Source organism: Podarcis filfolensis (assembly GCF_964270895.1).
Source record: "Podarcis filfolensis genome assembly, chromosome: 13".
Lineage (NCBI taxonomy): Eukaryota > Metazoa > Chordata > Lepidosauria > Squamata > Lacertidae > Podarcis > Podarcis filfolensis.
The window spans coordinates 33,566,910-33,588,746 of NC_139615.1; the positions used below are offsets into that span (position 1 = coordinate 33,566,910).

Below are 21,837 nucleotides of genomic sequence, written 5' to 3' on the forward strand. Positions count from 1 at the left end.
CAAAGCTGAAGTGTGGGGCAGGATGCAATCCTGCTCCCAAAAAAAGGCTGGTGGTGAAATGGATGTTACATTTTTTTACACGCTGTTGAGAAGTGGATTTTGTGTGTGTGTGTGTGTGAGAGAGAGAGAGAGAGAGAGAGAGAGAGAGACTGAAGAGGCAATGCTTACTCACTCTTTACCTTCCTTGCTTAAGAAGACCTTCCTTTATTTACACAGCCTGTTGCACTTCCAGGACTTAATTTCTGCCAGCGGGGAACACTGGAACCTATTTTCAATGTGAGAGTCCAGCCCTGGAAAGCATTGAGGCAATCCTTTATTTTTTTTTATTATTTGACAGGTGGAGATCTCTCTCTCTCCCCCCCTGATCTGAGAGAGAGAGAAACTGGTACAGTACCATCCAATTGTTGTTGTACTCCAGATCCCATCAGCCCCAGACATTGTGGCCAATAGTCAGGGATGATGGGAGTTGTGCTTAGGGATGGGTGAATCCACCATTTCTGGTTTCTTGCAGTTTCTCATGTTTTCCAGTCATAAATCCAGCTCCCCACATTTCCATGTCAGTTTGTGATCCTCCCCCACTTAAGTCCTTGTGAAAATTCTTTAGCATTTTAGCATTTTAAGGCAAATTTCTGATAAAATACAAGCTTGTGTGCAATTTTGCCTGATAGACACATTTGCACAGCTGTCTTTCCTTAAAACAATAACAACGCATGTCTGTATGTTATTTTCACTTATATGCCTTTTGACGCACGCTTCCCCTCAATACCTGCATTTCTGTGGCTATTACTCGGTTGGATTGCAAAATTCAGAAAAGTGTGCGTTTTGAAAGATGGATGTGTCTTGGTTTGCCCATTGTTTTGGAGAGTGCAAACCAAGTAGGTTTGCTTTTTAATGTGGACTGAACTGAATTCCTCTCTAGTCCCTAGCTGTAGTCCAACAGGATCTGGAGGGCAGTAGCCTCCCCAGCCTTGATCTCATTGGCCTTTTCTCATAAAGAGATCCAAGACGGCAAACAGAATCATTTCATAGAAGTCAAGATAGAATTAACAAAAAAGGATCAAAACAAATAAAGGACAGAGAACAGAGTTGGTGCTGAGCATGTGCAGAGTGTTCACTCCCTCATTGCTGAGCAACAGCAGCCTGGTCCGGTCTCCCCACCCCACACACCTTGGTGCCTGATATTCCTGGTTCAGGACCACCCTGGGCACAAAATGACCCCTTACCTCACTGGTCCTTAGTTGATCAAGCATGGTCAAGTTGACCATCCATTTGTGTTTTGTAGGCTTTATGTTTTGAAGAGAAGTCATGGGTCAGTGGTAGAGCACACACTTTGCATGCAGAAGTTCTATGGTTCAATCCCTAGTACTTCCAGTTGCAAGGGTTCTTCCTTAAGTAACAGTTCTGGAAGAAACTCCCACCTGAAACCTTGAGAAAGCTTTTGACAGAGTAGACTAGCCTACCACTGATGTTGCTGGATTACAACTCCCAGCCCCCCTGACCATTAGCTGTGCTGTCTGGGGCTGATGGCTGTTGTAGTCCAAATATCTAGAGGGCACTGACTTGGGGCTGGGGCTATACTGTCAGACTCAGGATAAAACACCTTTCTATTTCAACACACCTGAGCCTAGGAGCAGAACGCCAGGGTCAAAGGTTATGACTTCCAAGCAGGCATAAACTTAGAAAGGAAGTACTGGAGAGCTCCAACAGAGGAGATGAGCCTGGGCAGGGACTGTAGCCTAGTGCCCCTGCTTTTATTGACCAAAGAGGGAACAGGTCTGCCATTACTGCTACTCCATGTTTATCTAGCCTCAACACATAGCTTTAAAGTGCAGATCTGTGTCTGCAAAGCACAGGGTAAAAGGAAGCCTGGATGAACACTCAGTTTCAACACAAGGCCAATTACTAGCTAATTCCATCCCACCTGAAATTCCTGTTTCCCACCTGCCTAGTTGGATACAGTACTTACTGTAGCCATTCCCCAAATTGTTAGCTTGCAGAGGGACTTTGGTGCACCGTGAGATTCCTCTTAGCAAGCTTCCAGAAAAAGAAATACTTAAGTAACTCTTAGTCCCATCCTCCCCGAGCCCAAAACACCCATCCTGACTTCTGATTGGATCCTGGGATGTCCGGCTTTTTTGGTCCAGCACTCCGGCACGAGTCAGCTGGTTTGCACCCGAGTACTGAACCCAAGAGGGACGCGAGTGGTGCTTTGGGTTAAACAACAGAGCCTAGGGCTTGCTGATCAGAAGGTCAGCGGTTCGAATCCCCACTATAGGGTGAGCTCCCGTTGCTCGGTCCCTGCTCCTGCTAACCTAGCAGTTCGAAAGCACCTCAAAGTGCAAGTAGATAAATAGGTACCGCTCCAGTGGGAAGGTAAACGGCATTTCCATGCACTGCTCTGGTTCACCAGAAGCGGCTTAGTCATGCTGGCCACATGACCCGGAAGCTGTACGCTGGGTCCCTCGGCCAGTAAAGCAAGATGAGCGCCGCAACCCCAGAGTCAGCCACGACTGGACCTAATGGTCAGGGGTCCCTTTACCTTTATCTTTACAGAACCCAAAGATGCTAAAGGTTTTTTTTTATCTCAAACTTTTACGCCAATCAGCTGCCCCCCACAAGAGTTTGGGACCGGAAAAACGAGCGTCCCGATTTTGATCAATGGCATGTTGGAGGTTATGGAGTTCTAAGAGCGAGACCCTGGCCTGACAAGCTGCTGCGCTCCGAAAAAGGCAGCAAGCCAATATATAACTAAGCCTTAAAGCACCTGCTCTTCTCCCGAAAGAATTAACTCAGCTCTGCTGCAGACTTTACCTCTGCTCCACCCTAGAGGTTGCCTGCCTAACCACACAGCTCCTTGGACGTATTACTGCCTTGCTTGGAAAAGGGTAATATTTATTCGTAAGCTAACTGCTACTCCCGAGAGGCAGAAGATGCATCTAAATCCTCCCAGCACCAGATTATAAAGCACTTTAAAGTATACATTTTCAATTATTGGGCCTCTGGATTCCTGGGAAGATAATGTCCCTTCTGACGTTATGCGCTTCTCCGGAAGAATTGTGGGGAAGCAGGTCTGCAGTCAGTAAATCTATTAGCAGCATCGTCTGGCTTTATGACGAGACAAATTGCTTGGGAGATGGGGCATAAATCTTTCTCTTAGGCTGCAGTCCCCCCCCCTTCCTCCACTTACCAATTGAATTCAATAGCACTTACTTCAGAGTAGACAGGACTGCCTTGTCTGTAGACTTGCAAGGCTTACCTTGGCCTATACAGTTTCAATCCTTTTGACTTTGTGGACCATCCCTTGCAAGTCCAGCTAAAATAATTTTGTTAGGCATCAAGTAGAGAGTTGGACTAGTTGATCCTTGGCTTCCCTTCCAACTCTAGGATTCTATGAAGTATTTAAGGCTTGAAAATGTTCACATGCTTATTTTTAAAAAAGTCTAGATACTTACAAAGCTAAATTCTTAAGTATCACTGACAAATCCAAAGGCAATAAAAGCTTGCTGAATTCTATATTTGTTGGTAAACCTGGCCAAATCTGTCGAGTTTAGTTTTTCTGAAAGTGGTTTTCCTGGAGTGGTTTAGCTGTCAATCACCCTTGAAAGGGAACTCTGAGAACTGTAGCTCTGTGAGGGGAATGGGCGGGGAGTTTCCTGCCATATAACACCAGTCCTGAAAGACCTACATTGACTCCCAGTACATTTCCGAGCACAATTCAAAGTGTTGGTGCTGATCTTTAAAGCCCTAAATGGCCTCGGCCCAATATACCTGAAGGAGCATCTCCGCTCCCATAATTCAGTCTGGACACTGAGGTCCAGCTCCGAGGGCCTTCTGGAGGTTCCCTCACTGCAAGAAGTGAAGCTACAGGGAACCAGGCAGAGGGTGCCTTCTCGGTTGTGGCACCCGGCCTGTGGAATGCCCTCCCATCAGATGTCAAGGAAATAAATACCCGACTTTTAGAAGATATCTGAAGGCAGCCCTGTTTAGAGAAGCTTTTAATGTTTGATATTTTATCATGTTTTTAATATTCTGTTTGGAGCCTGACACTCTAACAACTGCACCACACTGTCTCTGTGTTCATGCATCCCATTTCAGGAAGCGAGTAACACACACCTTCTGCTTGCCTCTCGCCACAGGGCTCTGCGTGGGCCAAGGAGACCTGCCCCACCGAGAAGTACACCGCCAGTGGAGAATGCTGCAAAGCCTGTAACGTTGGGGAAGGCGTTGCCCAGCCCTGCGGGATGAACCAAACCGTCTGTGAACCATGCCTGGACAGTAAGTAACACACGAGCATCCTTTGCCCATCCCTGGAAAGTGTGCATGACCTTGTTGCTTAAAATCATCGCCCCAAAAGGGCGATCAAGAGGCAGACACAGGAAATTCCACGAATTATTATTTTATTTATTTATTCAATTTATATACCACCCTTTATCAAAAGATCCCAGGGTTGTGTACAACATTAAAAACACATGACAGAACACCAATAATAAAAACATAATAAAAAGGATAAAGGTAAAGGTAAAGGGACCCCTGGCTATTAGGTCCAGTCGTGGCTGACTGTGGTTGCGGCGCTCCTCTTGCTTTATTGGCCGAGGGAGCTTCCAGGTCATGTGGCCGGCATGACTAAGCCACTTCTGATGAACCAGAGCAGCGCACGGAAATGCCGTTTACCTTCCTGCTGGAGCAGTATCTATTTATCTACTTGCACTTTGGCGTGCTTTTGAACTGCTAGGTTGGCAGGAGCAGAGACCGAGCAACGGGAGCTCATCCCATTGTGGGGTTTCGAACTGCTGACCTTCTGGTCGACAAGTCCTAGGCGCTGTGGTTTAACCCACAGCACCACCTGCGTCCCAATAAAAAGCATACTGACTGACAAATAATGAAACGGTTAATAACAGTCCTCTGCTTTAAACAGTAAACGATGAAATTCAGTACATGGGAGTGCTACCTGTTCCAGGCAAATTTCGCTTATTAAAAAAATAAATTGAGATGACTCAGGTGCACTGGTGAATGCTGATATTCACCCCCCCCCAATCATCTAGAGTGGATCTGTGTTCACATATTTGAAGAACATTCAAAATCTCAAAGCACCCCAAGTAAAGTATTCCACAGAATTTATCACCTGAGCTCAAGTCAGACATGTGCTGTTCTGCACTTATCCTGCTCACGGGTTTCCCACAGACATCTGGTTGGCCACTGGGAGAACAGGATGTTGGACTAGAAGGGCTATTGGCCGGATCCAGCAGGCTCTACTTAGGCTCTCCCTTGTTGTCCACCCAGCTGAGTATGGTCCACACTGACCGACAGTAACTTCCCAGGCTTTCCCAGATTTACCCGGAAGAGCAGAGGAGTAACTTGGCTCCCATGCACCCTTGGCAAGGAGCTGTATTAGCATCCCCCCACCTTAAAAAAAAAAGGGACGCGGGTGTCACTGTGGGTTAAACCACAGAGCCTAGGGCTTGCCAGTCAGAAGGTTGGCGGTTCGAATCCCCGCGACGGAGTGAGCTCCCGTTGCTCGGTCCCTGCTCCTGCCAACCTAGCAGTTCGAAAGCACGTCAAAGTACAAGTAGATAAATAGGTACCACTCCTGCGGAAAGGTAAACGGCGTTTCCGTGTGCTGCTCTGGTTCGCCAGAAGCGGCTTTGTCATGCTGGCCACATGACCCGGAAGCTGTACGCCGGCTCCCTCGGCCAATAAAGCGGGATGAGTGCCGCAACCCCAGAGTCGTCCGCAACTGGACCTAACGATCAGAGATCCCTTTACCTTTACCTTAAAAAAAGGACCACTTTACCACACTCCTTTGTGCTGTGGTGCAGCATGCGGGGGAGAGGAGGGCTGTTACCCCGGGCACAGAAAGTGCCCTCACAACCCAGTGCCCTCACAACAGGTTCCCTCAGCGAGGCCACATGGCTGTCACCTTCCTGAGCTGTGGGGAGGCAAGCCGAACCCAGGCTGGGCCTTCAGAGCTGCAGCAGTGCTTCCTTCTTCTAGTGGCCGGTGAAGGGATGCCTGGCCCTGGGTGGAACTCCCACCCAGCAGAATTCTCCTGGCCTGCACCGGTCCTTCTCCGGTGTGTGAGCTTGGGCGAGGTATGCCTTGTTTGGCAGGAGCACTGAGAGGAGAACCACCCGCTCGGCCAGGACCAGCTGGTGCCCACCCACATTGCGCAGCCAAGGAGAGGTGGCCGGCGATCAGCTGCAGTTGGAGTCTTGACCTACTCTCTACTGCCCTCCTCCTAGGCCTGCTGCCAAGCCCACCAAGGAGCTTGCCGAGCTGAGAGGGCCAACATGGCAACCTGCAGGCAATCTCTGTGAGGAGCAGCTGCCATGGGGCGCAGCGAAGTCTGCCTGTTGCCTCCTGTGCAATGCCCACAAGGAGGTCTGGGGGCACAATCCTTGTCCCGGGCACTGCCAACGCATGCTATGCCACTAACGGGAAGCTTCTCCTGTGCTTGACCTCACTGTGACACATTTCCACACATACACAGTGGTACCTCTGGTTAAGAACTTAATTTGTTCTGGAGGTCCGTTCTTAACCTGAAACTGTTCTTAACTTGAAGCACCACTTTAGCTAATGGGGCCTCCTGCTGCCGCCGTGCTGCTGCCACCCGATTTCTGTTCTCATCCTGAAGCAAAGTTTTTAACCCAAGGTACTATTTCTGGGTTAGCGGAGTCTGTAACCTGAAGCGTCTGTAACCCAAGGTACCACTGTATATGTCATACACTCCATAGTTTGATAGGTGTGTTTTTGAAGGGGGGCGTCCCCTTTCTCTAGGCCTGCACCCCGCTGGGGGCTGGTTTCACCAACCCCTAGGTACGCCTCAGTGGCGGAGATGTTGGGAATTGGACATGGGCTCGTTTGCATGCAAATCAAATGCTCTGCTATTGAGCTACAGCTGTTCGCCAGTCGACAGCCTTTTGTGGACGGAACAATATCTTTGATTAGAGCCCTGAACTGCTGTACCACTTGCTCAGATTTCCTTTTTTAAGGTTGAGAGTAAAGGGGACTCGGCAGCAAGCGGCAGCTTTAAGATGCAAATATTTCTGCATTAACAGCTCAGATGGCATTTCACAGAATGAGATTTTGCTGCTGGCAGTAGCTTCTCTTCGAACACTGCATGCCGATTGCATACTCTCCAACGTTTTTCCAATGAAAATAGGGATGTGCTGTTAATAATAATAATAATAATAATAATAATAATAATAATAATAATACCCTGCCCATCTAATTGGGCTGCCCCAGCCACTCTGGGTGGCTTCCAACATATATAAAAACACAATAAAACATTAAATATTAAATATCACTTTCCCTATATAGTGCTGCCTATATAGGTTGTATCTTGTTGGCTCGGGGGTCACATAACTCCAAACCCTCCGACATTTCTCCGATAAAAAAGGGATGCCCTAAGGAAAAGTGGGACATTCCAGGATCAAATCAGAAACTGGGATGGCTTCTGTAAATCTGGGACTGTCCCTGGAAAATAGGGGGACACTTGGAGGATCTGTGATTCCAGGGTGTCTCCGGACAAGAGAGACGGGAGCTCCTAAGCCCTCGAAAGCACCAAGTGCCCCTGGCAGGGGAGCGACACAAAGGTCTGGTTCTGCTCCACACAGCACTGGTTAAAAATAAACTAAAAATAACATTCCCATGCAAAATCAATGGCTGCTACTTAACCTCAGCAGAGAATGGCAGCAGAGAGGCTGGGTATCAAATACCAGGCTGATAATCTGACCTTGGAAGACTTGCTGCATTGGCATTTGGCAGGGCAAGAATGAAGGAAGGAAGGAAGGAAGGAAGGAAGGAAGGAAGGAAGGGAAGCTACTGTGCTGCTTTTCAGAAAAAGGAAGCAAGCCTGCAAACTTTCATTACTGCCCAAGGTGCTCTCAAGGCTCTGGGCCTTGTGAGGAGTCTTGGCCCAGGGCTGATTGGTTCACCTGCATCTTGCATGCTACCAGATTCATTATCTATATCTATCTATCTATCATCTATCATCTATCATCTATCTATCTATCTATATCTATCTATCTATCTATATCTATCTATCTATCTACCTATCTATCTATCATCTATCTATCTATCATCTATCTATCATCTATACATACATGATTTGCAGGCATGTGCTTGCAGAATTGGATGCAAAGCCAGGAGGGTAGCAGGTCCCCTGGGGGATTTCGGCTGAAAGCGGACACTGTGGATAGGGCAAATCAATAAAGAAGAATAAGCACACAGCTGTGAGAGACCAAAAAAGCCTTCTTCCAGATGAGTCAGTCCTCCGAGCACCAAACTAGGCCCTCAGTGGCATCTGAGATTTATTTGGGAGTGCTTAGGCATACCTCCAGCCTGTTTTCCTGTGTTGCAACTACCGCTAGGAAAGGGGGAGAAGTTTGTTCATTCGCACCTCCCGATTCAGTACCACAGGCATGGCAGACCCTCCAAGTGTCCCTATTTTCCAGGGACAGTCCCGGGTTTACAGAAGCCGTCCTGGTTTCTGATTTGACCCTGGAATGTCCCGCTTTTCCTTAGAACGTCCCTATTTCCTCAGAGAAATTTTGGAGGGTATGGTAAAGGTAAAGGGACCCCTGAACATTAGGTCCAGTTGCAGACAACTCTGGGGTTGCAGCGATCATCTCACTTTACTGGCTGAGGGAGCTGGTGTACAGCTTCTGGGTCATGTGGCCAGCATGACTAAGCCGCTTCTGGCGAACCAGAGCAGTGCACAGAAACACCGTTTACCTTCCTGCCAGAGAGGTACCTATTTATCTACTTGCACTTTGACGTGCTTTCCAACTGCTAGGTTGGCAGGAGCAGGCACCGAGCAACAGGAGCTCACTCCGTCACGGGGATTCGAACCGCCGACCTTCTGATCGGCAAGCCGTAGGCTCTGTGGTTTAACCCACAGCGCCACCCACGTCCCTGGAGGGTATGGTAGGACACCCCTATTTTCCAATCTTTAGTAAATGTTGGCAATTATTTTTCTCTGATTAAACATGTCACCTTCGCCATCACAGCTAAGGGGGTGTGACAGGTAGTAGATCTAATAGGCTTCAAATTACAAGAGGATGGGTTTAGGCGGAACATAAGGAGAAATGCCTTAATGGTAAGAGCAGTTCAAACTTAGAATCAATTATTTGCGGGGTGGCGGGAACCTCTTTGCTGCAGACCTTCCAGCTGAGGCAGCCATCTCTTGGGCACTCTTTAGCTTTAGCTTTCCTGCCGGAGTTGGACTTGGTCTCCTGCAAGACCTCCTTCAAGTCAATAGTTTTATACATCATAGTACGGGGTGTCAGCAAAACCAGTAGAGAACTAACGACAAGAAAGTCTGAAGCATAAAAAATCTTCAGGATTCTGGTACAGATAGGGATGTGAAAAGACATTATTTTCTACTCTGCCACAACCAGCGCCGTTTCTGTTCTGCTGCACTTCATCTTTCCCCAAAACAATGCTATTTGGCTCCCTTTTCTCTCTGAACCAGATTTAATAATGTAATTACTTCGGTTATCGTTACTTGCTTCTACACCATCCATTACAAGGGGCATGGGGGTAGGGAATATCGTTAATAACATATGGCTTGCATCCTGAAAAATATACAGTTGTACCTTGGATCCTGAATGCGAGTCGAATGTTTTGGCTCCTGAAGGCCGCAAACCGGGAAGTGAGTGTTCTGGTTTGCAAATGTTCTTTGGAACCTGAACGTCCGACATGACTTCTGCAGCTTCCGTTTGGCTGCAGGAGCTTCCTGCAGCCAATCGGAAGCAATGCCTTGGTTTCCGAATGTTTTGGAAGTCGAACGGATTTCCGAGGTACCCCTGTAATGACAAAGAAATTGTGGACTAGGGTGAACAACAAAAGGCAGCAGCAGATACCAAACACATTTGCTTGCCTGATTTCTGTTCCTGTTTGCAGACCAACAAGCAAGAAGTGAAGTTACAGGGAACCAGGCCAAAAGCTTTTTCGGCAGCAGCACCCTCCCTGTGGCATGGCCTCCCATCAGATGTCAAGGAGATAAAGAACTACACAACTTTTAGAAGAAGTCTGAAGGCAGCCCTGTATAGGGATGTTTTTAATGTCTGATGTTTCGCTGTGTTCTGTTAGTTTCTGTTGGAAGCTGCACAGAGAGGCTGGAGCAACCCAGTCAAATAGGCGGGGTAATAAATTATTATTACAGTATAAGCAAACTTCCAGTTCATATAAAAACACAAGAAAACATCAAACATTACAAACTTCCTGATACAGAGCTGCCTTCGGATGTCTTCTGAAAGTTGTATAGTTCTTTATCTCCTTGACATCTGATGGGAGGGTGTTCCACAGAGAGGGTGCCACTACCGAGAAGGCCCTCTGCCTTGTTCTCTGTAACCTCATTTCTCGTAGTGAGGGAACCACCAGAAGGCCCTCAGAGCTGGATTTCAGTGCCTGGGCTGAACAACGAGGGTGCAGATGATCCTTCAGGTTGCCTCCTTATGCCCTAATCCAGCAAATGAAATGTACACTTAGAAACAAACTCCTGCAGGAGGGGTTTTCCTGAAGTGGGTTTGCAGAAGCCTCTTGCCTTGGGGTGGTGGTGAAATGACTGCATGGAGTCACCCACGTGTGCAGCTTCAGAGGGATTGCTGGGGCTGTCTGGTTTGCATTCTGGGGGACACATTCCTTCCTATCCACCCCCAACCTCATATTCCAGGACGTTGCAGAGTGGAGACATTTCCTCTCTCATCTGGGATCTCCGTTTGGGGAGACGGGAGGGAAGAAGGCTTACAGCAGGCAGATTTACGGTTTGTCTACCTCGTTGAAAACTACCACACTGTGCATATGTGTTTAGCTCCGCTAAGCTGCCTGTGGGTGGTTTGTGGGCATAAACACATGCACTCCTGTTTTATGTTACCGTGCAGAAGCCTGACCTTGCAACACCCTTGCGCATCTGCGCTGCTCCGCCGGTCTGTTTCCGTTGTTGGGTTGCAAGATCAAAGCCTTTGGCTCGGGTCCCAGTGCTGCAGAGTCCCCTTCCCTTAAAAGAAGAAGACAAATAAAGGCAATGGTAAACTTCAGTGAAGAAATAATTCTTGGGTTTTCCCTGTGTGAGATCAACATGGTAAAAGAGGGAGCAAAGGGAACTGCGATGGAGGAGGAGGAGGAGGAGGAGGAGGAGGAGGAGGAGGAGGAGGAGGAGAAGAAGAAGAAGAAGAAGAAGAAGAAGAAGAAGAAGAAGAAGAAGAAGAAGAAGAAGAAGAAGAAGAAGAAGAAGAAATAATAATTCATGGTCAGGCAAAATCTTTGTAAGAAGGTCCAGCGCCGAGGGCCTTCTGGCGGTTCCCTTGCTGTGAGAAGCCAAGTTACAGGGAACCAGGCAGAGGGCCTTCTTGGTAGTGGCACCCGCCCTGTGGAACGCCCTCCAACCAGATGTCAAACAACTATCAGGCTTTTAGAAGGCATATGAAGGCAGCCCTGTACAGGGAAGTTTTTAATGTTTGAGGTTTTATTGTGTTTTTAATATTTTGTTTGGAGTTGCTCAGAGTTGCTGGGGCAATTTATTCAGATGGGCGGGTATAAATAAATTATTATTATTATTATTATTATTATTATTATTATTATTATTACCAACCAATAAAATGAAATAAAAATCACAAAATTGTGTTGAAGTTCACCACTACTCTGCGCACATTGCAGGTCGTCAAAGTCCCATTGCTGGCAGCGGTTGGATTTATTAATATGTAGCTGTCTCCTCTTGGCATCCATCTGCTTTCTGAATGCTTCCCCTCTCGCTCCAGGCCGCCGCTGAGACAGTGCCCATTTGGCCCAGCCACCTCCCTCCCGCAAACCTGCTGTCTTCTCCCCTCCTCTGCACCAGTCTAATGGTTGCCATCAATAATTCAGCCTGATGGAAGGATCCACCTGGGTTAATGGGAGCTGTTTGCTCCAGCCGCTGAGTTGGTGCTGGATGTAAAACCATGGTTCTTCCAGAGACTGGAGCAGGCGGCTTCAAGTTCTCACGTCACGTTGGCGAGGGGCAGCAGGCAGCGGCCTAAGTGGAGGTTGGCCCATTGGGAAAAATCATAGAATCGTGGAATTGCAGAGTTGGAAGGGACCCTGAGGGTCATCTGGTCCAACCCCTTGCCGTGCAGGAATAGGCAGCTGTCCCATAGGGGGATGGAACCTGAAACCTTGGCATTATCGGCACCACGCTTTAACCAATTGAGCTATGGGGCACCGTCAAGGCTCTGTCAAGGCTTCAGCAAAGCTATTCCTCCCCTGGTTGCAGCAAGAGCAGAGAAAACAAGGCAGAGTCCTTTTTAATGAGTTCATTCAATCCTAATAGCGAGAGACAAAACAACACAAGCCTTAATACAGTGGTACCTTGGGTTAAGAACTTAATTCGTTCTGGAGGTCCATTCTTAACCTGAAACTGTACTTAACCTGAGGTACCACTTTAGCTAATGGGGCCTCCCGCTGCCACTGCATGATTTCTGTTCTCTTCGTAAAGCAAAGTTCTTAACGCGAGGTACTATTTCTGGGTTAACGGAGTCTGTAACCTGAAGCATCTGTAATCTGAGGTACCACTGTAATGGCGTTGCTCCAAACTGGGCTCCTCCTCCCTAGCAACAGCACCTTCCCTTACGGTGGCCACTCGTGGTCAAATGTCTCTGACAACTTTGTTCCTGCACTGTTCTGGGAGAAGGCGGGTCAGAAAACTCTCCAGTGACAATGTGTCATCTGGCTGCCCTGCCGCAGCCCCCCCCCCTTCTAACACTTCCCAACTCTTCTGTTTGTCTAACTCTGAGCTGTGACTTCCCTCAAACCCCTCAAAGCCCTGCTGTAAACCAGTGCTGCCTCCCTCTTCTCCTGCAGCGCCAGGAGAAAGGGGTGTGTGTGATCTCCACCATTCCTCCTCCATCTTTCCTTCTTGAGTCCAATCCCTGAAAGGTACTGTCCTCTCAAGCACAGTCAGCCCTCAGTCAGGTATCACCTGCCTGCCTCCTTAAATGCAACCAGTCCTGTGGATGGTGTTGGCCATAGGAGCCAACTCCTAGGGGCCAAGGCGTCTTCGGCCCCCCCATAAAATATTTGAGCCTCCCCCCAAGTTGATGGACATTGCTATTCAAATGGTGTGTGTGCACCGTGTCATGTGATTGATTATGCAGGGCGGGGCTTACCTGGGTCCCCCCAATATTTTATTCAAGTTGGCACCCCTGGCATTGTCCATCAGCCTCCTTCTTTTCAGCCTCAGTGTTGCCTTTGTGGAATTCAGCAGGGAGGAGGAGGACGACCAAGCCAGAATTAGTTGGCTCTGCCTATTACTGTCTCTGTCTCGGCCTGCCACTGGCTTTTGCTCCTGTGACTGTTAGCCTCCATGACATCCATCTTCCAACTGGGCACTAGCTTCCATTGGTAATCTTTGTTGGCATCCGTCTGTCTTGGGAGGCAATGGAAGAGAGCATTTTCAGGGCTGAGGTCAAACCGTTGGAAAGTTGCAGCGCCTGCTGTGCATGTAGAGATGGATGCTGATTTCACAGAAATCAGAGAATTGTAGAACTTGCCAAGTGTCCCCTCCAACACGATAGCACCAGCCATTGACAAACTGACAGCCATTGACAAATCCAACCCTCAGACCTCCGCAACTTCCTGGGCTACCAACCTGCCTATATCTCCATTCTTCAGTTCCCTCTTTGCCTCCCCTGGACTGTTTGCCTAGGCTGTGTGGGAATGTTGTGGATAGTAGGAGAGCATATATTGATTAAAAATTATCCTTCCTCACTCATGCTAGTGAGTCAGTAGCAGAATACATTCCCCTGTATATTGCAGAAAGCTAGTTAGTAGATTCGTTAGAATCTCTTGAGTTAAGCTATGGGTAGGCAAACTAAGGCCCAGGGGCTGGATCCGGCCCAATTGCCATCTAAATTTGGCCCACGGACAGTCCGGGAATCAGCGTGTTTTTACATGAGTAGAATGTGTCCTTTTATTTAAAATGCATCTCTGGGTTATTTGTGGGGCATAGGAATTCGTTCATTTTTCTTCTTCAAAATATAGTCCGGCCCCGCACAAGGTCTGAAAGACAGTGGACCGGCCCCCTGCTGAAGAAGTTTGCTGACCCCTGAGTTAAGCAATCTAGTCTGGCTTGTCCAGAGTGGGTTTCCTGATAAACCCTCTTGGTTCCTTCTAAAAAAGAATAAAGACACAACGGTCTTCTCTTAAATGTAATAAGAAGTTTACTTAGCTTCAGTTCACGGTATGATCCTGAAGGTAGGCTTTAGCCTGTAGTTACAAGTGTGGGTTCATCCTATATGGGGATTGAGCCCATGGGCTGCTGGCTGAGAGCCAGCACACAGCAAAAGCATCAAGATGGTATAAAGCGAAGAAGGGTCAAGAGAGAAGGGAAGGTGGCTGTGGGACTAGCCCTTTTATGGGGTCTCACAGGGTCTCGCCCATCTACCTGGTCACATGCAGGGGAAGGATGCTCCAGACCAGGTGTGACAGGAAGTCCTCCTGGTTGGAGTAACATCCCCCTGTGTGCCCACTCTGGGCAAACAGGAAATGTTGTACTTGACTGCTACAGTGATGTTACATCCCACAGGCTGCTCACCTACCCACATCCCATCCCTCCAAGTTATCACCACCTGAGGGTGGTCCCAGGGCAGGTTACAACAACTAAACACAAAAGAGCCTCATAGAGAGGGTCAAGACCTTGGCACCACTAGGCCAGTGTTGCTTCTTCTAGTGGGTTTGGACTCCCAAGAATACCCAGCAGATGCCTTTCCCAGATTGTGCTACTTGATCCTTGAAGATATCAGGATTTGAATCTGGGGCCTTCAGCTCCACCACCAAGGAATCAGTCCTTCCCCAAGAAGGCTGAAGTCTCCGCTAACATTTCTTTTTTCAGTGCTCAAGTCTCTTAACGTTTCAAAACATCCCTTCTGCTATTTAACCTTAATACGCCTTCCTGCAATTTAGATCTATTACTTTTGCTTCCTTCCCGCCCCGCCCCCCGAGTTAACAAGGGGGATTTGGGGAGGCGGGAGTTTGCCCGAGAGGCCGGTGACAAAGGCTACTGCTTCATTGATAGTGACAGCAAAGGGCAAGTTTAAATGAGAGCGTGGTGTGTTTTGATGGAGGCATTCAATCTAAAGAGTGGCTTTTTGCGTCCTGCCATTCAGAAGGAAAATGGCTGTTTCCCAAGAATGTCCTCAAGAGATCACACAGCTGATGAAAGATTAATAGGGTGCAATGGGAGGGAGAGGGTGTGTGTGGAGGAGCTGGACTGCTGCAAAATCACGGCGGAAGGAATCAATGAAAAAACCCCTTTGGTTTGCATTTATCAGCGAACCCACCAATTTTGCACTTTCTGAAACAGTTTGCCAGCCGAAACAAGTTTCTGCGAATTTTGCAGTGCAGATCTCCAGCCACATAATGGGTGCATGTAGCGGGGTAAAGCAGGCATAAAAATGAACATATTTATGAAAAAAGCATAAGAAAATGGGAATATTGGGCAAAATAGCACACAGAGGTGTGCATATTAGGGGTGTAGGGCTGTGTCTAGATGCTAGGAGAGGATATATTTATTAGCTATTATCCTCCCTCCCTCATGTTTGTGAGTTCAGCAGAGTGCATCTCTTTGCAGCATATAAGGGAAGCTTAGATAGGCTAGTTTTAGCCTTTTAGTTTAAGCAATCCAGAATGCTTTAAGGCAGACTGGATTTTCCTGGTTTTGCCCCCCCCCCCTTTCTTCCCCTTGAAACACAAATCACACAAACAGTCCTGTACAGTGGTACCTCGGGTTAAGTACTTAATTCGTTCCGGAGGTCCGTACTTAACCTGAAACTGTTCTTAACCTGAAACACCACTTTAGCTAATGGGGCCTCCTGCTACTGCCACGCCACCGGAGCACGATTTCTGTTCTCATCCTGAAGCAAAGTTCTTAACCTGAAGCACTATTTCTGGGTTAGCGGAGTCTGTAACCTGAAGGGTATGTAACCTGAAGCATATGTAACCCAAGGTACCACTGTAAAAGGTAAGAATAACATTTGCTCCCTCAGAGTTCCTGTTGCAGAATAACAGAGACGGCAGGTTTGTTCAGGCAGGCTTAAAATGGCAATCCAGTTGCAAAGGCATGCTTAAGACTAGCTTAAGATGGAGTCTGAGCTGTAGTTTTGTTTTTCATTTGCAAATTGATGTGGGAATGTGGAGGGCTGGACTTGAGAGTGGGCAAATTAGAAACCGAGAGGAACTGAAATGTGCAGATTTGCCTAGCCCTAGGCTCAACCTCACATCTGAAGGTAAATAAAGAAATGAATTAAGAGCGGTTTTGGGAGGGGAGCGATTTAAGCCTGGCTAGAGTCACTGTGTGTTGGATGAAAGGAGAGAAGGTTAGCACTCCCCTTGATAAGGATGGAAGAGGTCCTTGTGGCCTGTACAACACGCATATGGTTGGGGACGCAGGTGGCGCTGTGGGTTAAACCACAGAGCCTAGGACTTGCTGATCAGAAGGTCGGTGGTTCGAATCCCTGCGACGGGGTGAGCTCCCGTTGCTCGGTCCCGGCTCCTGCCAACCTAGCAGTTCGAAAGCACAAAGTGCAAGTAGATAAATAGGTACCGCTCAGCAGGAAGGTAAACGGCGTTTCCATGTGCTGCTCTGGTTCGCCAGAAGCGGCTTAGTCATGCTGGCCACATGTCCTGGAAGCTGTCTGCGGACAAACACTGGCTCCCTCGGCCTATAGAGCGAGATGAGCACGCAACCCCAGAGTCGGTCACGACTGGACCTAATGGTCAGGGGTCCCTTTACCTTTACCTTCTAGAGTCACTGTACAACCTGGTTACACGAAGGGGCATTTCTTTAGATAGCCAGCACTTGTGTGTTCCTGCATCATCTGAAACAAGTTCTCCTTCTCTAGATGCCTTTGGGTAATGATGGTGAGGGTGATCCCGCAGAGAAAAAAGCAGGCCAGGAAATTTGGGACGTGAAGCAGGGCACAGAAAGATTGATTTCCACACACTATTTAATTCCCTACAGAGTGCAGCTGAAACCAGAGAAGCAGGAACGAAGAGCAGGGTCAGTGGAAAGTCAGCAATTTTGGCATCGTTGTTCAATGTTTACATTGGACACCAGAATCCTAATCCTTTCCCATAGCTAATTGACGGGAAAACAGATGCTTGATCAAACATTGCTCCCCGCATCCCCACTGTGGAACAGAGATGGCAGCAATGTATGGCTGCCAAATCAACATTTATTTACTCGCTTGCGGTATTTATAGGTTGCCCCGTAGCGAAGTTTTCAGGGTGGCTCACAATGAGAAATAAAGTCATGTAAAACTTAATAATAATTGAGACAGCGATAAACATACATTTATGTATGTATTGGCTATATATTTTGGAAAGTGGTTGACCTGTTTGCTATGCATTTGGACACCTTTTAAGACACCATAACCAAATCTTGCACGATGATTTCCTGAGATCAAGGAGCAGGTTGTCTTTGTTGGGATACAATTAGACACCATTTGGAATCAAGATGGCGGGCTGCACTGATTTTAACCACCGGTTTCAAAACTGCACTCATATTTTGGGTTTCTTAGAATTCCCAAGCAATGCTAGGTACACATGTACACACACACACACACACTTTTATGCACATACAGTGGTACCCCGGGTTACAGACCCTTCAGGTTACAGATGCTTCAGGTTACAGACGCTTCAGGTTACAGACGCTTCAGGTTACAGACTCCGCTAACCCAGAAATAGTACCTCGGGTTAAGAACTTTGCTTCAGGATGAGAACAGAAATTGCGTGGCAGCGGCAGCGGCAGTGGAAGGCCCCGTTAGCTAAAGTGGTACCTCAGGTTAAGAACAGTTTCAGGTTAAGAATGGACCTCCAGAATGAATTAAGTTCTTAACCCAAGGTACCACTGTACTTGCATATCAACAGGGCTGAATTAACCATTAAGCAAAATAAGTGCATGCTTAGGGCATCAAGGGAAGGGAAGCACCACAGAAATTTTCCATTGCTGGATTTACCACGAACCATATGGTGCAGCTGAACCAGGTTCCACAAAAAAGGCTCCCCTAATATGCGTGTATAATAATAATTTTATCATTTATACACCAACCCATCTGAATAAGTTGTCCCAGCAACTCTGAGCAACTCCAAACAAAATATTAAAAACAAAATAAAACCTCAAACATTAAAAACTTCCCTGTACAGGGCTGCCTTCATATGCCTTCTAAAAGTCTGATAGTTGTTTGACACCTGACAGGAGGGTGTTCCAAGGGATGGGTGCCACTACCAAGAAGGCCTTCTGCCTGGTTCTCTGTAACCTCACTTCTTGCAGGAAGGGAACCGCCAGAAGGCCCTCGGAGCTGGACCCCAGGGTCCGGGCTGAATGATGGGAGTGGAGACACTCCTTCAGGTATATTGGGCCAAGGCTGTTTAGGAATAATAATTTTATTATTTCGTAAGTTCAGTGCAACAACACCACAAAGAGTAAAAACAAGGTTCAGTCAGGCTGAACTTTATAAAATAATTGCAGAAGACAATATTTTATGGTTTGTTATTGTTTATATTTTGAATTAGATACAGTACATACGGGGGCACCAAAATCTTTTAAGTGCTGAGGGCTCCTAAAAATCTTAATCAGGCCCTGCATATAAATACCTGAAAACACAAATCATAGAGAGTAAAAACAGCTTAAAACCAAAATGCATTCAAAGGTCTGGGGAAATAAAAAAGGAAATTAAAGTAGATGTTAGGTGATTATTTTTTTTCAGGGGTGGGGTCGTTCCACAGCTGAGGTGCCCCTCCCTCCAGGATAGACCCTCTCTTCCAAGGCCTCCCTTCTCTTCAGCACATCTCAGACAGTAGTGGCAGTTGGAGAAAGACCTCTGAGGAAAACCTCAGAGTCCAAGCAGTTATATGGGAAAAGAGGTGATCCTTCAGGTATGGAGCAGTTCCCACAACTCCAGCCTCACAGACCAGCTCTTCCCTATTGGCTGAGATTGAGCCAATCCCTTCATTTCTTCCTCCATCTTGTGGAAGAGGAAGTTGTCAACAAGGCGTGCCTGAAATTGCTTGGAGATTCCATGCTTAGTGGAGTTTGTTTCCAAGCAAACATCGTGGTTGTGACAGTTGCTCATTACCGAGGATTCCTGCTTCCCTGAAAACATCTGTAATTTGTTTCAGGGAAGCATCGTCCACATGTCGTGAAGAAATTTTGTTTTGGTTTGCATCTTAATGGGAAATTACTCAGTACCAGAGACAATACACAAAAGCAATGGGCATCTAGCCTTCGAAAGTTATCCTTCTTTGAATTTTGTAATGCGGATCTCCAACCAAAAAAGGTGTACCAAAAATGTGTACATTAGAGGAAAGTGTGCATAGAAACGACCATTGGCTATGTTGGTTGAGGCTGGTGGGAGTTGCAGTTGAGTCCTGGTGAGTCTAAAATGACTTATCAGCACCACTGGGATCCAGATTTAAGGAAGCCTTCTCTGGTCTAGTGAGACAGCCCCCAGATACAGGATGCATTGGGAAGTTTTTAACATTTGACGGTTTATTATGTTTTTATATTCCTCTGGAAGCTGCCCAGAGTGGCTGGGGAAACCCTGCCAGATGGGTGGGGTATAAATATGATGATGATGATGATGATGATGATGATGATGATGATGATGAACTTAAATCTCTAGTTAAAGCAAAAGACAAGGCAGCCCACACTTCATTCCCAGTGTAGGTCCTAAAATCATCTATCACCTGCTGTGCAAGGAACCTGGGCCTTGTATGGCATAGCAGTTGTGCTAAGGGGAAGACAATAGCACTAGAAAGGAAATGTGTGTGTGTGTGTGTGTGTGTGTGTGTGTGTGTGTGTATCTGTGTGTGTGTGTGTGTGTGTGTGTGTGTGTGTGTGTGTGTGTGTTAGTCTTAAGGAAGGGCAAATCTGTCCATTTCAGTTTTTCTGCTTTTCTCGTTTCCACATTAATGGAAATTCTCATAAACATTAATCCGCATTTTTGTGCGGCTTCATATGCACATTTTCGTATACAATTTTTTCTTGACGCACACTTTATTGCAAAGGAATTTCCCTTAATACAGTACACTCCCCCCCCCAAGCTTTAATATACACATTTTTGCATACATTATGTGGCTGGAGAAGCACATTGCAAAATTCAGAGCATTTTCGAGAATGGCTATGTTTCGGTTTGTGAATTCTTTTCAAAAGAATGAATCAAATCACTCCCCCGTTCCTAGTGGGTGATTCACAGAACGGAGAATTCTGCCAGGCATGGATTTCCTTGCTACGGCAGGTTTGCGATGGGGAAAGTGCCACCCCTGGAAATGCCGTACCTTCTGTACAGGGGCTATTTGAGGGCATGAACTTCACAATGTTGCCATTTGGGTACTGATCCTTTGCCAGCACCCCTTCCCTGGCTCGCGTGAAACTGGATATCTTCAGTACTGGCTCCTCAGCTAGGAAGGCCCACTGGAGCCAGAGCTAAATAGAAATAAACTATTTTAACTCGAAGTCAGCGTGTTTGTATAGCTCCTTCTGCTGGTTTAACTCCCCCATTAAATCATAATATATTGCCTCTTTAGGAATCACGGCGCACTTTATAGTGCTCACTGGTGTGTGATTCATCCTATGCGATCTTTGTAACAGAGTTGGGTCAATTTTATTGTTACGAGCCAATTATAACTACGCAGCAATGAACGGCGAGCGAATGTTGCCTTCAGGCACAGTTATGCAAACTCTAAACAGGCTTCCCCCACCCCGTGATCCTTCAGGAGCCATATTGGGATCACTTAATTTGGAGAGGAAATGAGGGTGGGGAGCAAGGGCCATAATTAGGAGGGTTGCTTATTGCTACGCTTGCTTCACCCAAAGGCCCTGCAGCCAGTGTTGGCAGGTGGCTTGAATCTGGGGTTGCGACTGAGCTTGTTTTATCAATCTGCACACCCACCCACACTGTTAATCCCTATATTCGAGGTCAGGAGTTGGGAACGTGTGGTCCTCTGGATGTGGTGGGACTCCAACTTCCATCAGAGCTGGTCAATAGTCAGGGATGGAGTCAGGGCCGGCCCACCTATGAGACAAGCAGAGGCAGTTGCCTCAGGTGGCAGATCTGGCTTCCAAGGAATTTGATGCTTGCCACCACTGCTCCCGCCTCCTCTACCACCTGCCACTGCCTGCTCCTTACTCCCCTGCTGCCTTATTCCTTAATGTATAAGGGTTTATGCACGCAGAGAAGAAGAAGAAGAAGAGTTTGGATTTGATATCCCGCTTTATCACTACTGAAGGAGTCTCAAAGCGGCTAACATTCTCCTTTCCCTCCCTCCCCCACAACAAACACTCTGTGAGGTGAGTGGGGCTGAGAGACTTCAGAGGAGTGTGACTAGCCCAAAGTCACCCAGCAGCTGCATGTGGAGGAGCAGAGATGCGAACCCAGTTCCCAAGATTACGAATCTACCACTCTCAACCACTACACCACACTGGCTGGGGACCTGCAATTGGCCTCTAGGCCTATGAGCCCTGGGACTCTTCCCAGGTCACATTGGCCCTCACGGGATGCAGGTGGCGCTGTGGTCTAAACCACTGAGCCTCTTGGGCTTGCCGATCAGAAGGTCAGCGGTTCGAATCCCCGCGACGGAATGAGCTCCCATTGCTCTGTCCCAGTTCCTGCCAACCTAGCACTTCGAAAGCACGCCAGTGCAAGTAGATGAATAGGTACCGCTGCAGCGGGGAGTTAAACAGCGTTTCCGTGCACTCTGGTTTCCGTCACAGTGTTCTGTTGCGCCAGAAGCGGTTTAGTCATGCTGGCCACACGATCCGTAAAGCTGTCTGTGGATAAACGCTGGCTTCCTCGGCCTGAAAGC

The 21,837-nt window shown here is 47.5% G+C and overlaps 1 protein-coding gene across 1 annotated transcript in view; it reads left to right on the forward strand.

The window, feature by feature from the left end:
• Positions 1 to 21,837, forward strand: part of NGFR (nerve growth factor receptor) — a 60,915-nt gene that overhangs the window by 16,797 nt on the left and 22,281 nt on the right. The window contains exon 2 of the mRNA XM_083583279.1: positions 4,137 to 4,275. Coding sequence (XP_083439405.1) covers positions 4,137 to 4,275 — 139 coding nt within the window. The remainder of the gene's footprint in view (positions 1 to 4,136; positions 4,276 to 21,837) is intronic.